Consider the following 14,760-nt stretch of genomic DNA (forward strand, 5'->3'; position numbering starts at 1 on the left):
AGAAAACCTTTACAGTGGGGACCACGGTAACGCTTACCAGAGAATTTACTTTTTCCGGCGGTTTCTGGCGACAGAAAGAACAGGTACCGCACCAGGTGCTGCGCGCCGGTCGACCGTAACCCTTACCTGAGAAGATCTTGCCGGTGGTCCCGGCGATGGACACCAGGTACTGGACCAGGTGCTGGGCGTTGGTGGTCTTGCCGCTGCCGCTGCGTCCCAGCAGCACCACGGACTGGTCCTGGCGCGTGGTGAGCAGGCTGCGGTAGGCCGCCTGCGCCACGGCGTAGATGTGCGGCGCCACGTCCTCCCGCCGGCAGCCCTTGAACATGTGCATGACCTGCGCGGGGCGAGAGGCGCGGGCGAATTAAAGGGGAACCGCCAGAACCAGAACCACCAGAATCACCAGCTCTGGGCTAACGTCACACACCAGAATCACCAGAATCACCAGCTCTGGGCTAACGTCACACACCAGAATCACCAGAATCACCAGAATCACCAGCTCTGGGCTAACGTCACACACCAGAATCACCAGAATCACCAGAATCACCAGCTCTGGGCTAACGTCACACACCAGAATCACCAGAATCACCAGAATCACCAGCTCTGGGCTAACGTCACACACCAGAATCACCAGAATCACCAGAATCACCAGCTCTGGGCTAACATCACACACCAGAATCACCAGAATCACCAGAATCACCAGCTCTGGGCTAACGTCACACACCAGAATCACCAGAATCATCAGAATCACCAGCTCTGGGCTAACGTCACACACCAGAATCACCAGAATCACCAGAATCACCAGCTCTGGGCTAACGTCACACACCAGAATCACCAGAATCACCAGAATCACCAGCTCTGGGCTAGCGTCACACACCAGAATCACCAGAATCACCAGCTCTGGGCTAACGTCACACACCAGAATCACCAGAATCACCAGAATCACCAGCTCTGGGCTAACGTCACACACCAGAATCACCAGAATCACTAGAATCACCAGCTCTGGGCTAACGTCACACACCAGAATCACCAGAATCACCAGCTCTGGGCTAACGTCACACACCAGAATCACCAGAATCAGCAGAATTACCAGCTCTGGGCTAACGTCACACACCAGAATCACCAGAATCACCAGCTCTGGGCTAACGTCACACACCAGAATCACCAGAACCACCAGCTCTGGGCTAACGTCACACACCAGAATCACCAGAATCACCAGCTCTGGGCTAACGTCACACACCAGAATCACCAGAATCACCAGCTCTGGGCTAACGTCACACACCACGGCTCACTGTCACATTACCAGATCTGGGTCAAATACACATGTTTTACCTCAAACAAATTTCCTGAGAAGTTTCAATGAAACCTGTCACTAATCACGTACAATGCACATATTTTATCATAAAATAAATTATTTTCTTTTAAAATGGTCGACAGGAGTTCCAAATGGTGGATGTATTTAAAATTATCATTTGACCCAGGTGTGCATATTGTCGCATACTCCTAGTTAAAGCAAAGTATGAAATAATGACACATCATGTGGGGTGGCGGCTGTGGAACAGGGCCAAAAAATCTGGAAGTTGTAGATTTTTAGTCCAGGCGGACTGGGAAAAAGGTTCTGTTTCCCCCAGACCAGGTAAATCCAGGGACCCAGTGGCTCAGTGCAGTGACCGGGGCCACTGTGCCATCCTTCAGGCCGGCACGGCTGAATCCAGGGTTTAACTCACGGAGGTCACTGAAGTTCCAACGGCACCATGTGAAAGTACACAGGAGGTTTAACCACAGTCTGGGTTAAACCACCGTTCTGTCTGCCCTGGTAGCAGCTTAGCGGCTCTCTTGAGCGGAAACACCCAGGTTCCGATGGGTCGGTCAGGACAGGATGCGTCAAGATAACGCACAGCCTTTTTTTTACAGGCATTTTTTGCTCTTATCCAGAGCAACTTAATTTTTTTACACAGCATCCATTTATACAGCTGGATAGACACTTGAGCAACCAATGCAGGTTAACTATCTTGCTCAAGGGTACAACGGCAGTGTCCTACCCGAGAATCGAACCTGCGGCACAAGGCTATTTCCTTACCCATTATGTCACTCACCTTTTCGGAGTACATGGAGGGCGTGCTGAGGGGGTTGATGACCACCATGTTGGGCCCGGCGTGGGTGTGGATGAGGTTGCCCCCGTAGCGCTGCCGCAGGGAGTGCATCACGCTGGACTCGTTCAGGTAGAGCAGCGACGCCAGGTCCTCCACACGGTCATAGGACGGGGGGTTCGCCTATTGGAGGAGATTTACGGGTCAAAGGTCACCACAGAAACACCACAGACGCTACAGACTAAACTAGATCCTCAGCTGCAGCAGTCCTTCATATTTTTATAGGTTTGTAACCACAGGGTGCTCTGCATGGAAACAGAGGTTTCTAGTGCTGTATTACAGAACCAGTCGTGAATGGCCACAGGACTGTCCTTGGCCATGATGACCCTTCACTAATATTCACACATTAAATTGGAATCTTTCAGTAACATAACATAATGATGAGAAGAGGCCATTCATCTCAATAATGGTCACCATTTTCCTGACTAAATTAGTAGTCTGATTACCTACAGACCAGATAGTATCTAACACCGTATCAAGCCTAGTCCAGAGAAATCCCCAGAGTTCCTGCCTCTACTATGTGATCTGGCAAGCTATTCCACACATTGACTACTCTCTGCGTGAAAAGATTCTTCCTATTGTCCGTACGGAATTTATCTTTTGCTAATTTACATTTATCTCCCCTCGTTCCACTAACAGATCTCAACCTGAAGAATCTCTTGTAGTTCACTTTGTTGATCTCCTTTATGAATTTAAAAGCCTCAGTCACATCACCCCTGAGTCTTTTACTAAGCTTGAAGAGGTTAAGCATCTTAAGTCTTTCCTCATAGCTTTTATCTTTCATACCAGGAATTAATTTGGTCGCTCTTCTTTGAACCTTCTTCAGGGCCTCTATATCTTTCTTGTAGTACGGTCCCCAGACCTGCACACAATACTAAGTGTGGTCTCACAAATGTATTATATAAGATAAGTACAACGTCCTTGGATTTATACTCAATACTTCTGGCTATATATCCCACCATCCTGTTGGCTTTTTTTTTTACTGCTACAGCACAATGTCTGTTTCAAATTGAGCACATTCCAATTTTGTTCCTCCCATGAAGTAATCCTGCCTAACGTTTTTATTTCCCACATGCAGAATTTTACATGTGGCTATAATGAATTTGCCAGGTTTCTGCCAACTTTTGGATTTTATTTATATCTTCTTGGATTACTTTATATATATAAAATATACAGTTTGTCAAGCGTTACATGATCAAACTCTAAATACCTTCTAATACCACTTTTCCAGACACCTTCCCTACCTCGCAAATCATCATTTAAGTAAGCAGAACCGGACACCTAATTGAATTAAATGCTCTAAGCAGATTAAGCTAACATCCCCCGCCATCACTTTGAATGGGTGATCAACCAACGAAATCCCATGTTGGTATCGTGGTTTAATTGACGATTGTCACTCTAAATAATAGCTATTAAAATTAATTCAAATAAAATTCATTATAAATATAGGTTAAGTGAGGGGTTTTAGCACACAATAGCACTTCAGTTCAGTATTCAGAGTGCTGAGCATTGTACAAGGGCACTGACTGTTGGAACTGGTGGATTCAGAAAGCAGACCTGATTAACTTCATCCTCACTTCCCTGACAACTGGTCGAACAGCCAAAGCACATACACAACTTCACATTTTTGTAAAGTACAGCACAGTTTGTTTAACCCCACTTCCTGACAGCATGTGTGATATAGGAGGCATTAAACTGAGAGAGCTTTGCGTGTATGTGATTGGTTGAGTACGAGAACGTGAGGTTGCTGAGGCCGACCAATGGTTGGCTGCAGCTAGAGTTTCTGAACTGAACTTGCCCGGCAACGGGTACTGGGCTTGTCTGTCACTCAAGAGGCAGTTGGAAGATGGTACCCTAAGAACCGTTACATGGAGTCAGTGGAGAGCGAAATGAATGGCTGTGTGTAAATTGGAAAGGGAGTGACAAACGTTAGTAGCAGGTGTCTCTCTATCGAGGCGCAGGAAAGTGTGTGATTTTTCACCTGTAGGAACCCGTCTCCCGTCCCCCTGGTCAAACATGGCCGTCTCCAGAGAGAGCAGATGCCGTTGCTGTCGGCTACTCGCGGCCTACCGTGACACAGACATCCCACAGGCTGTCCCACAATGCACTGCTTTGCCCTCGCTCCAAGTTAACCATCTGTGCAGGTCTGTCACTATTCCAGGGTGTCACACCAGAGACAAGACAGGTGTGAGCTTTTCCCCTTCCCCTCCCCCAAGCTCCTGTCCCCTATTTCACCCATTCCCCATATTCCCACCCTCCCCCCCGCTCTCCTCCCCACGTCTGTTTCTTCACATAAAGGCTGCTAACTTTGTGTGATGCGCCCAGGACTGTCCCATTAACACAGAGAGGCTCTGATTCAAGTTCTGACCTTTTGACCCTCTTCTACCACAAACTACGGAACTGACTCAGGTGAAGAAGTCACAGGTACTGAAGAAAACACAGCGGAATAAACAGAACGGCCAAACTGTCAACTGTCAGAAAAGCCAAACTTTTTATACCGTTTACACACTGTTTACACTGTTTACACCCAGGGTAACTTCTGGGGGGGTTATGGGGTGGTTTCCAATGTACTGCCTCTCTCAAAAGTGCACCAAGAACAACCAGGAGTTATTTCCTGAACAACCAGAAATGTGAGATGCGTGTGGGGTGGAGGGTGTGGAGAGGATGAGTGGGAGAGATGGGGGGATGAGTGGGAGAGTTGCAGGGATGGGAGGGTGAGTGGGAGAGGTAGAGGGGGTGAGTGGGAGAGTTGCAGGGATGGGAGGGTGAGTGGGATAGATGGGGGGTGAGTGGGATGAGGGGTGGGTTTGGCGGGGTGAGTGGGATAGATGGGGGGTGAGTGGGGTGAGGGGTGGGTTTGGCGGGGTGAGTGGGATAGATGGGGGGTGAGTGGGATGAGGGGTGGGTTTGGCGGGGGGTAGGGTTTAAGGGTACGTCACCCACCTTTTCCACATCATCCTCGTCCACTTCCAGCACCTTGCCGTCGTGTTCCAGTTTGATCTTCACCTTGCCCTCCGGCAGCTCCCCCTCATCCGTCTTCACTAGCGTTGCTGGGGGGGGGGGGGGGGGGGGGGGGACAAGTCACATGATGACGTATTCAAATAAGTATTCACAATCGAGCATGTTTGTGCTGCCATTTCTCCGTACACTAATTCCACACAAACGAATTTGTCCGCCATTTTCAGGGTAGTCCACGTGTTCTACATATAATCAATTTAGACAGACTGTTTTTTTTTCTTTTTCACTCATCTAACTGGGGTGAAACATCCGGATCAATGGCAGTTCCAGACAAGGGTAAATAAAAACTTGCAATCATCCGATTACAACCCATTTCTCTAAACAACTGCAGTTTTTGTGAAGTTTTTGTTTTTAATAGTCATAATTGCATCAGATGTAATCATGCGTGATTATGATGCAGAAGGAAGTCCGGGATACTCACCCAAGGAGAAACCGTCCTTGTGGACCAGCCACACTTTTTCCGAGCCATACCAAGCCTGCTCCGCGGCGATCTGCTCCTCCGTCTTCACCTGCGAGAGACGGGTGGGGGGGGGGGGGGTGAAAGGTCAGGACAGATGTATGAATGAATGATTCCGAGCGCGCACCGAGAGGTCGCGGCCGAGACGCACCGGGAATCACGCGGTGAAACCACGAGGGAACGAGGTCACAGAGCAACGGAACCCTCTGGCTCCGAGGTTCTGTCCTCCATTTTGTGCCTGCGGTCTCTGGCTCATGCGCAGGGCCCGTGACTGACAGTACCTATGAACTTCCGCAGGCAACAGAACGCTGGAAATCTGCACTAATGAAGGCAGGCTCCCTCCGACTAGGCGAGCACTTACCCTGAAAGCGGGAACATTATAGCGAATAATTATTTGATCTCCAATTCTCTTCTACTTCAGACGAGGAGCTGCGAGAGCATATTTTAGCTCGCTAAATTTAATTGGCTAATCTCGGTAGAAATTGCGAGACACTTCAAGCTCTTTGCCACCTTGGAGCAGGCATAAAGATAAAAGCGCCGTTTCCTCATTAGAGGTGCTAAGTTATGCGTGAGGATTACTTCCAGAACGCCCATGCCTGACGGGAGGTCAACGCAACACCATCACAAAAAAACACACGCATGCCAAGACTGAGCAAAGATTCGTTTTCGGTACGGCGATAAATCATAATATTACAAACAACACAGTTCCCTCACTTTAAACGCAAAAAGTCCACCAACACCTGCCTGCCTACGTGTACACAGTATAAACGTCCAGCGTTAAATCAACTCTAACAGAGTTCATTCAACTCTTAACAGGTAACATTTGGTCTCACACTGGGATGAGGGACCATACGGTAGCCTATCTGCTAAGAGTTGGATTAACACAGTTCTTGTTGAATAAACGCTGGACATCTTACTGAATAAAAGAGTTAGTTAGCACACATGGAGTGCTACATTACAATGCAACCTTCAGGTTGTGCATTCTTTGCGGTGTGCAGTATTCTACAGGCCATAGCAGTGGCAGAGTACGTTTAAAGAACTGGCCTTGTAACCCAGGTTTCACTGCTAGTTAGGATGATTCCCTTGAGCAAAGTACTTCAACTGAATTGCTTCATTTGACTTGATCATTACATTACATTACATTCATTTAGCAGACGCTTTTATCCAAAGCGACGTACAAAAAGTGCATTTTCATGATCGTAGACAACTGCTGAACACGGGTTGATCCAGCTGTATAAAGGGGAAGTAAAAAAAGATGCAAAAGCAGGGCCTGGCTGGCTTTGGAGCTGGTTTCTCTAGTGTGCGTACATTCGTCTTATCAAGCGCACGTCTGAAATTAATGAAGCTCGAAGTGGTGATTTATTTTTATATGTATTTTTTGTTTAGTTTAAACAGTGGTCTTGAACAAAAGTTGACTTCAAAGAGACAAACAAACAAGCACTAGCATATAAATGGAAAACGTCTCTTGTTAGAGGGGGAAATAAAGGAAAAATATTCAGGCTCCCTTTTTGTTTTTATATCAGGAGTAACGGTTCGCAGAGAAGCTCACGAAGGGGCGATAAGCTCCAATCAAGCCGGCTCTTTCACAACCGCGCCGGAGTTGCACCGAAGCCCGGCGTCACGAAATTACCGAAACCAAGCCGGACGCCGCGAGCTACAGCTAGCGTGCGGCTACCGCACTTAGACCGTTAAAGTAGGACCCGTGACGTCCTTTGAAACTAATCCTAGTCTTTTTTTTCTCAGATAAGGTTTACATTCGTTTATGTGGTAAAATGAAAAGGGATGGTTCACGTTCAGAAGTTTTTTTATATTTGTTTATAGTGGGTATAGCGGCTGACCTATAGGCCTTATAATAGCGGCTACAGCTGCATTCGTGAGTTTGTGGTTTAAAGAATGAAAATATACTTCAAGTAACTCCACAGCAGCTTGGAGTTATGTCCAACTGAGCAGCACAATGCTAAAAAAAAAAGTCTGTCTTCACAAGTGTCTTCAGTCTTGAAATGAGACTTAAAGTCTTATTTCTTTCTCGGAAATGGAAAATATTAGCTTGTTATGTTTTGCTATATTTAGCTCTTTTTTTCTTGACAAGCGAAACTGTCGCACACCATTGGCAAATCCTGAAATGAGTCACACTCTCTGATGCCATTGGCATTCTTTTTATCTAATTTAGCCAAAAAAGTAACTAAGAACTGAAGAAATAAGATGATAGTCTAAATATAAGGCTAAAAAGCTGGTTATTTTACTGGTTTTTTGCACTGCAGGAATGGGGGGGGATAACAGCATTCCACACACAGACTACACTCCATGCAGCACTTTGGGGAGGGGTGGGTGGGGGTATGCCAGTTGGGGGGGGAGGGGTGGGTGGGGGTATGCGAGTGGGTGGGGGGGGTACGTAATTTACAGACAGGCACAGCACAGGTCAAACCTTGGGCTGGGCGGCAGCGGCATGAGCCGTCTGTAGCACGGCAACGGGGTCCTCATCCACCTGTCCCTGGAGGACGGCGGGCGTTGGGGGAGGGGCAAAGCAAAGAGTCAACCAACCGGCTTCTGACCCGATACACACAAACGCACGCACATACACGCAAACACAAATAGGCTTCTGACCTGATACACACACACTCACACACGCACACACGCAAACCCAAATAGACTTCCAACCCGATACAGGGACAAGAAACACACGCAAACACGGATGTGCTTCCAACGCGACACACACACACACACACACACACACACACACACACACACACGCAAACACGGAGCACAGCCGGTGAAATACAGGCTCTTCGGTCAAGGCCTTCACTCACACTGGTAAGGTCACACTCAGATCACAGTGTCTTTGTTAAAGAGATAGCGAAAAGCAGGGGTCCCCAATCTCATCCAAAAAGGGCTGGTGTGGGTGCAGGTTTTGTTGTAGCCCAGCACTATGACACCTGATCTTCAATCAAGACCCTGATGAGTAGAATCAGGTGTCTTAGTGCTGGGCTACAACAGCAACCTGCACCCACGCCGGCCATATTCGGATAAGATGGGACTCCCTACGCTTAGAGAGAGGAGAAGAGAGAGGGGACCTGCAGATCATTAGCATTAAGGCACAGTTGGGTCGCTTACAGTAAACCAAGCACTTCCTGCTTATTCACTTAAAGACACAGGTTTGAAAGGAACAGATGGCCGCATCGAGGCACGCGTCTACAGTCTTCACACGTGAAGAAAAGCTAAAACATGCAAACAGGTGGGCAGGGGGTCAACGGCATCGACGGCGGACGGTAAGTTTGATCGAAGGGGCGTGTCACTGAAGTTAAACATTTATGGAAGTGCACAGGATCTTAGCATCACAGAGAATGAGTGCGCTGGAACCACGGTAACAGAAGGGCTTGTTGACTGGATGTGAGACACATGGTGGGGGGGTGGGGGGGGGGGGGTTTGGGGGTCAGAGGTCAAGACACAGAGCTTGAGAGAGCACAGAGACACCTGTCACTCACAAATTCACAGCAGCCAGCCCAGCTGACACAGAGGGGGGGTGGTGGGGTGGGGGGGGGGGTAGAGAGTGGGGAGAGGGAGGGGGTTAGGCTAGGCATGGAGGGGAGAGGTGGTGATCGGGGTTGGGGCATAGGGGGCAAAATTCGGGTGGGTTGTAGGGATGGCGGGGGGGGGGGGGGGGGGGGGGGGGGGTTAGTTGAGGAAAGCTTCCTTACACTCCAACAGGACACGCGAGCGCACACCCTGAGCAGGCCGTCGGCGGGGGCAACAGGGGGGCCGGCGGGGGGGTCACCCCGAGGAGGGTCGGGCCCGCCCTCCGCGGGCTCCAGCTAATCGCGCGATAGCCAGCGGTGACATCAGCAGCCCCGAAGCCGGAGAGACCAGGAGAGAGAGGGAGAGATGAGAGACGAGCACAGGAAGGACAAAAAAACACACAGGAAGGAAAGACAGAGGAGCAGCAGCAACAGCAGCACACACAGGTGCGATGGAGGACACGTTTGGGCTCTGTGGGGTTCTACCTGAGCCTCCACCGTGACTCTGCGTTTTTCGAGTTTCCCTCACGCAGCTTTTAAACAATATATCAGCATAATGACTCACAAAGAGTCGACCATTTTGGCAAAACAACCGTCCTAAACATGCAAACCCAGCCACGGCTACATAATCCAACCGGGTTTCCTTTTTCAAACCAAGAAACTGTTTAGAAATCACAGGTTAGCGAGCATCGTGCGAACGGCGACACACTCCGATAACACACCCGCCATCTGTGAGAGAGACGTGACCGGGGGAAAGAGAGAAAGAATAAGGAACGATTAGAGGGACCTGGTAAACGAGAGGAGGGTTAATAGAAAGGATTAATCAGAGGGGAGGAACAACAGAGTCCTGCCCCCACCCGTGACAGGCTACGAGGCACAGCCGCCCCGGGGTGACCCCAAAACCCCCCCCCCCCCAACCCCACCACCTCTCCATCATTAAAATAACTGCTACAGTGCTGCCAATTAGGCTAATTATCACAATCATGCTCATGTTTATGCTAATGCTAATGGGTCGGTCTCTGGGGGAAGTACCTCTGCAACCCTCACAGAACATTCCGGCGAATGAACTGAACTGACGCTGTTTGGGGTGCTGGTTTTGGGGTAACCGCAGGGGGGCCGCCACGCCCGTACCACGCCCGTTTGAGAGCAGCAGCATGGAGGGACAGGAGGGTGTGTTACTATGACTACAGCAAGGCATGGCGGGAGGGCGGGGGGGGGGGGGGGGGTTGGGGAGGGGAGGGCGGGGGGGTTGAATTACAGGAGCACCGAAGATCCTCTCCAGTCTTCTCTGGGCTTCTTCAGTGGGACTCAGGGGCGCCTCCTACAGGCCAGAGCAGCGAGAGGGTGAGTGGCAGAGAGCTCAGGCCGCAGGGGAGCAGCGCCCGGAGGCGCCGCTAAACGCTAGCAGATATCGCCACGGTGACAGCACAGCCCCCACCGCTAGCATTCTACACCTGCTCTAACAGGCCACAGCAGCTCTCACACGCACACACACACACACACACAAAGTCTACACATATAAACACACACACACACACACACCTGTTTCTGTGGGGCAGGCGCTCCCTGTGACGGACAGCTCCTGACTGTGATACGGGACAAGCGAGAGGCTGCCTTCACCTTTTAACATACACACACACACAATGGGTTTGTTTTTTTATTAATCATGCCCATGCTCAATCCACACTAACACCATTAGTGATTTAATGCACTAGAGTGCATTACTATCACAGATAAAGGTATGAACTCATTTGCTTCTTCTGCTCGGAGAGACCTCATAGATCAGAATCAGCATTTAGTCTCACACACAAACCACGACAAAACCAATACAGGCCAATACAATCAGCAGAAGGGATGGAATTCACTTTGTCTGCAACCCGTGGAGATTTAAACAATTCTGACTCCAGTTTTGCTATGGCGAGTAGCTCAAACGGGAGAACAATCAGCACAAGAATACCTTCCAACCCTTGCGTTCCTGTGTATGCAAATACCGCTTTTTAACCAACACAGACAGTCACCCAGCCTACCGCACACAACAGCAATTTACATCCCCCAAAAATGCAATCTTCACTTGGTTTGCACGACCCTAAAACAAAGCCTTAAAGCTCATACGCAGCAGTGACTAAAGTATCGAAACCTATGAAATGTGAGGAAGTATTCCTGGTACACATAACGTCCATAAAAATGTCTGAACATAAAGCGCCTCATAATCTACCTGTTCTACTGTTTATTTCACAACATCCACATTAGCTAGTGGCAAAATTATTGTGTTCTATTGTACACAGTTAACCTCCAACATGTTTTCCACCACCAGAAGAAATTTCCGCACGAATCAAAAAAAGCTGTCAAACTCAACAAGGGTTTTGGAGGAAAGAATCCTTTTCACAATTTTGTCAAGTTCTCTCCATAACTTGGCCGCAGTGAAAAACTTTATCCTTTGAATACCCGCCATGATTATTTTAGAGACGCCATTTTACAAGATAATATTGAGCTGTTTTCAAAATGACCGCTGGCGCTGAGCAGCATTTAAAATGGCTGCACTCCCAGCCTGCTATCACCCCACTGTGCTGGGCTGATTAGAGCCCATTCCAATGCCTATAGTCCTGTCCGAGCCATCCTGACATTTGATTGGCTTATAAGGAAACCAATCGCTGTTAGGCAACAAAACGTAAGTCAACCCACTGGGAGTTTTCCCAGACTCTGGTTGGTCGCTTTACTTGTCGGTGGCGTTCAAAAGTGGAGGCTCCACAGACCGACTCAAAACGTGCGTCAGAGAAAGAGAACAACTACAGCTTGAATAAGGCAGGAGCCATTAGTGATTACAATCACATTTATACAGACGACCGAACCAATGAAACGTTAGTACATTGCATATGGACAATTAAAACTTTTCTGAATGGTTTATTTAGAAACCTCAGGCACTGGACTGAAAGCTGAAAGACATATGAGCCAAGATAACTGTAGAAAGTATGGTGTAAGGAAGGGTTGGGGGATGGGACCTTTCTTTGATTGCCATGTGAGCTTGAAACAGCACAATAAAAGGTGTTGAAGCGGTGTTGCTAGGCTCAGGGTGCGAACTTGCGGCCTGTTGGTCAGGTGGATTTGTGATGTGTGTGGCCCAGATTCCGCGACCAGTAGCACCCACACCATCAGGGGGGCCAAGCATTTAACCCCAGCAGCGAGGGAAAGGGAGGCAGCACTGCCTGCAGCATGCAGATCACACGCGGGGGGTCCGGTCCTAAACGCCAGCACCGCGGGGTTATTCAGTGCTAACTGCAGGCTACACACTGCATGCTACAAAGTGCACGCTACACAGTGCGCTCTACAGAGTGCACGCTACACAGTGCACACTACACTCTGCACGCTACGCTCTGCACACTACACACTGCACGCTACATGCTACATGCTGCACACTGTACCTCAGATTTTGCTGGAGCAGAGAGTTTGGGGGCTGGGATTAACCCGGGCAGAGGGGAGAGGGGCGAGGATTTGGAGGCGGGAACAAATCCGGCAGGGGGCGAGAGAGAGGAGGGTTTGGGGGCGGGGACGAATCCAGCAGGGCGAGAGGCGGGGGGTTTGGGGGCGGGGACAAATCCGGCAGGAGGCGAGAGAGAGGAGGGCTTGGGGGCGGGGACAAATCCGGCAGGGCGAGAGGGGGGCTCAGATTTGGACGGACGGCAGACAGCAGAGGCTGAGCGAGGGGGGGGCACTGGGGTCTCATTGTCCTGTTTTTGGGGTGAAGCCGGGGCCTTGTTGTCCTGGTTTTGGGGCGTAGCCGGGGTTTGCTCAGGCGTCACCGATGGCCTCTCCTCCTGCCTTTGTGGGCGTGGCCTGTGCTCGGAGATCACGCTCCTGCCACGCCTGCCGAGGCCCCCCAGCCCAGCTGGCACCTCCTCCGGCTCCTCTGTCTTGATGGCGTCGTGTTTGAAAGAGAAGACGGGCGCCTTGGGCATCTTGGGCACGGACCTGGCGGCCGGCTCCTTTCCGGGTGCGGTCCCGGGCGCGGCCGCGGGCGCAGCGGCGGGCGTGGCAGTGCCGGGCGCCTCCTCCTTCCTCACCGCCCTCCGCACCACCTTCGCCGCCTTCCTGTCGTCCGCGGCGCCCGAAAGGGGGGCGGGGCCATTGGGGGCGGCGGCGGCGGCGCTCCCGCCGTCCCCGTTCGCCACCCGCTCGGGGCTCCTCGGGGGGGGTCCGTTCCGCCTGCCGAGGGAGGGGCTCCGGGCGCGGTCTGAGCCCCGCGGGGGGGCGGGGCTCTTGGCCCGCGCGAGACCTGGCGGCGAGATGCTACTCGAGCTGCCGTTGCTGTCAGACTGAGAACGGGGGGGGTGGAGGGGCGGGGGGGGGGGGGGGCAGGACGGTAAAGGTCAAGAAAGAAACAGACAGAGTAGCAACAGATAACAGAGAAGGAGAGTGGCAAAAGCTGCTCCTAGTGAATGCTGAGGTGAACTGTTCCACCTCTCTACACCAGGGGGGGCACTTCCGGTATTGGAGGGCCGGTGTGTGGGCAGGTTTTTGTCTCCACCAGTTACCCTGGCTAAATGAGCTAACTGGCTCTACACACCAACACTTGTAGATTACATCACAGTGAAAGGCTTCATATAGGGACACAAGAAGTCTTCGACTGTCATTCATGAGCTTACCCAGACATGTAGCTAGACTTCCTAAGAGACAGAGTCAGACTTCCTGAGAGACAGAGTCAGACTTCCTAAGAGACAGAGTCAGACTTCCTAAGAGACAGAGTCAGACTTCCTGAGAGACAGAGTCAGACTTCCTAAGAGACAGAGTCAGACTTCCTAAGAGACAGAGTCAGACATCCTAAGAGACAGAGTCAGACTGCCTAAGAGACAGAGTCAGACTTCCTAAGAGGCAGAGTCAGACTTCCTAAGAGGCAGAGTCAGACTTCCTAAGAGACAGAGTCAGACTTCCTAAGAGGCAGAGTCAGACTTCCTAAGAGACAGAGTCAGACTTCCTAAGAGACAGAGTCAGACTTCCTAAGAGACAGAGTCAGACTTCCTAAGAGACAGAGTCAGACTTCCTAAGAGACAGAGTCAGACTTCCTAAGAGGCAGAGTCAGACTTCCTAAGAGGCAGAGTCAGACTTCCTAAGAGGCAGAGTCAGACATCCTAAGAGACAGAGTCAGACTTCCTAAGAGGCAGAGTCAGACTTCCTAAGAGGCAGCGTCAGACTTCCTAAGAGGCAGAGTCAGACTTCCTAAGAGGCAGAGTCAGACTTCCTAAGAGGCAGTATCAGACTTCCTAAGAGAGAGAGTCAGACTTCCTAAGAGGCAGAATCAGACTTCCTAAGAGGCAGAGTCAGAATTCCTAAGAGGCAGTATCAGACTTCCTAAGAGAGAGAGTCAGACTTCCTAAGAGACAGCATCAGACTTCCTAAGAAGGAGTATCAGACTTCCTAAGTGAGAGTCAGACTTCCTAAGAGGCAGAGTCAGACTGCCTAAGAGGCAGAGTCAGACTTCCTAAGAGGCAGAGTCAGACTTCCTAAGACGCAGAGTCAGACTCCCGTGTGATTGGTCAGTGCTTCTGACCAATTCAGCCTCACTGCTTAATGATTCGCTCACAGCCCGCATCTGACTCTGCTGCCAACACTGTTCACACTGACAGAGGAA

General features: G+C 50.3%; 1 protein-coding gene across 1 annotated transcript in view; it reads right to left on the minus strand.

Moving 5' to 3' along the window:
- Positions 1-14,760, minus strand: part of LOC118209922 (unconventional myosin-XVIIIa-like) — a 76,567-nt gene that overhangs the window by 21,515 nt on the left and 40,292 nt on the right. Inside the window, 5 exon segments of the mRNA XM_035385648.1 lie at positions 127-337; positions 2,097-2,273; positions 5,094-5,200; positions 5,590-5,677; positions 8,051-8,116. Of these exon segments, the coding sequence (XP_035241539.1) occupies positions 127-337; positions 2,097-2,273; positions 5,094-5,200; positions 5,590-5,677; positions 8,051-8,116 (649 nt within the window).

The sequence above is a fragment of the Anguilla anguilla genome, chromosome 12 (assembly GCF_013347855.1).
Source record: "Anguilla anguilla isolate fAngAng1 chromosome 12, fAngAng1.pri, whole genome shotgun sequence".
Taxonomy (NCBI): Eukaryota; Metazoa; Chordata; class Actinopteri; order Anguilliformes; family Anguillidae; genus Anguilla; species Anguilla anguilla.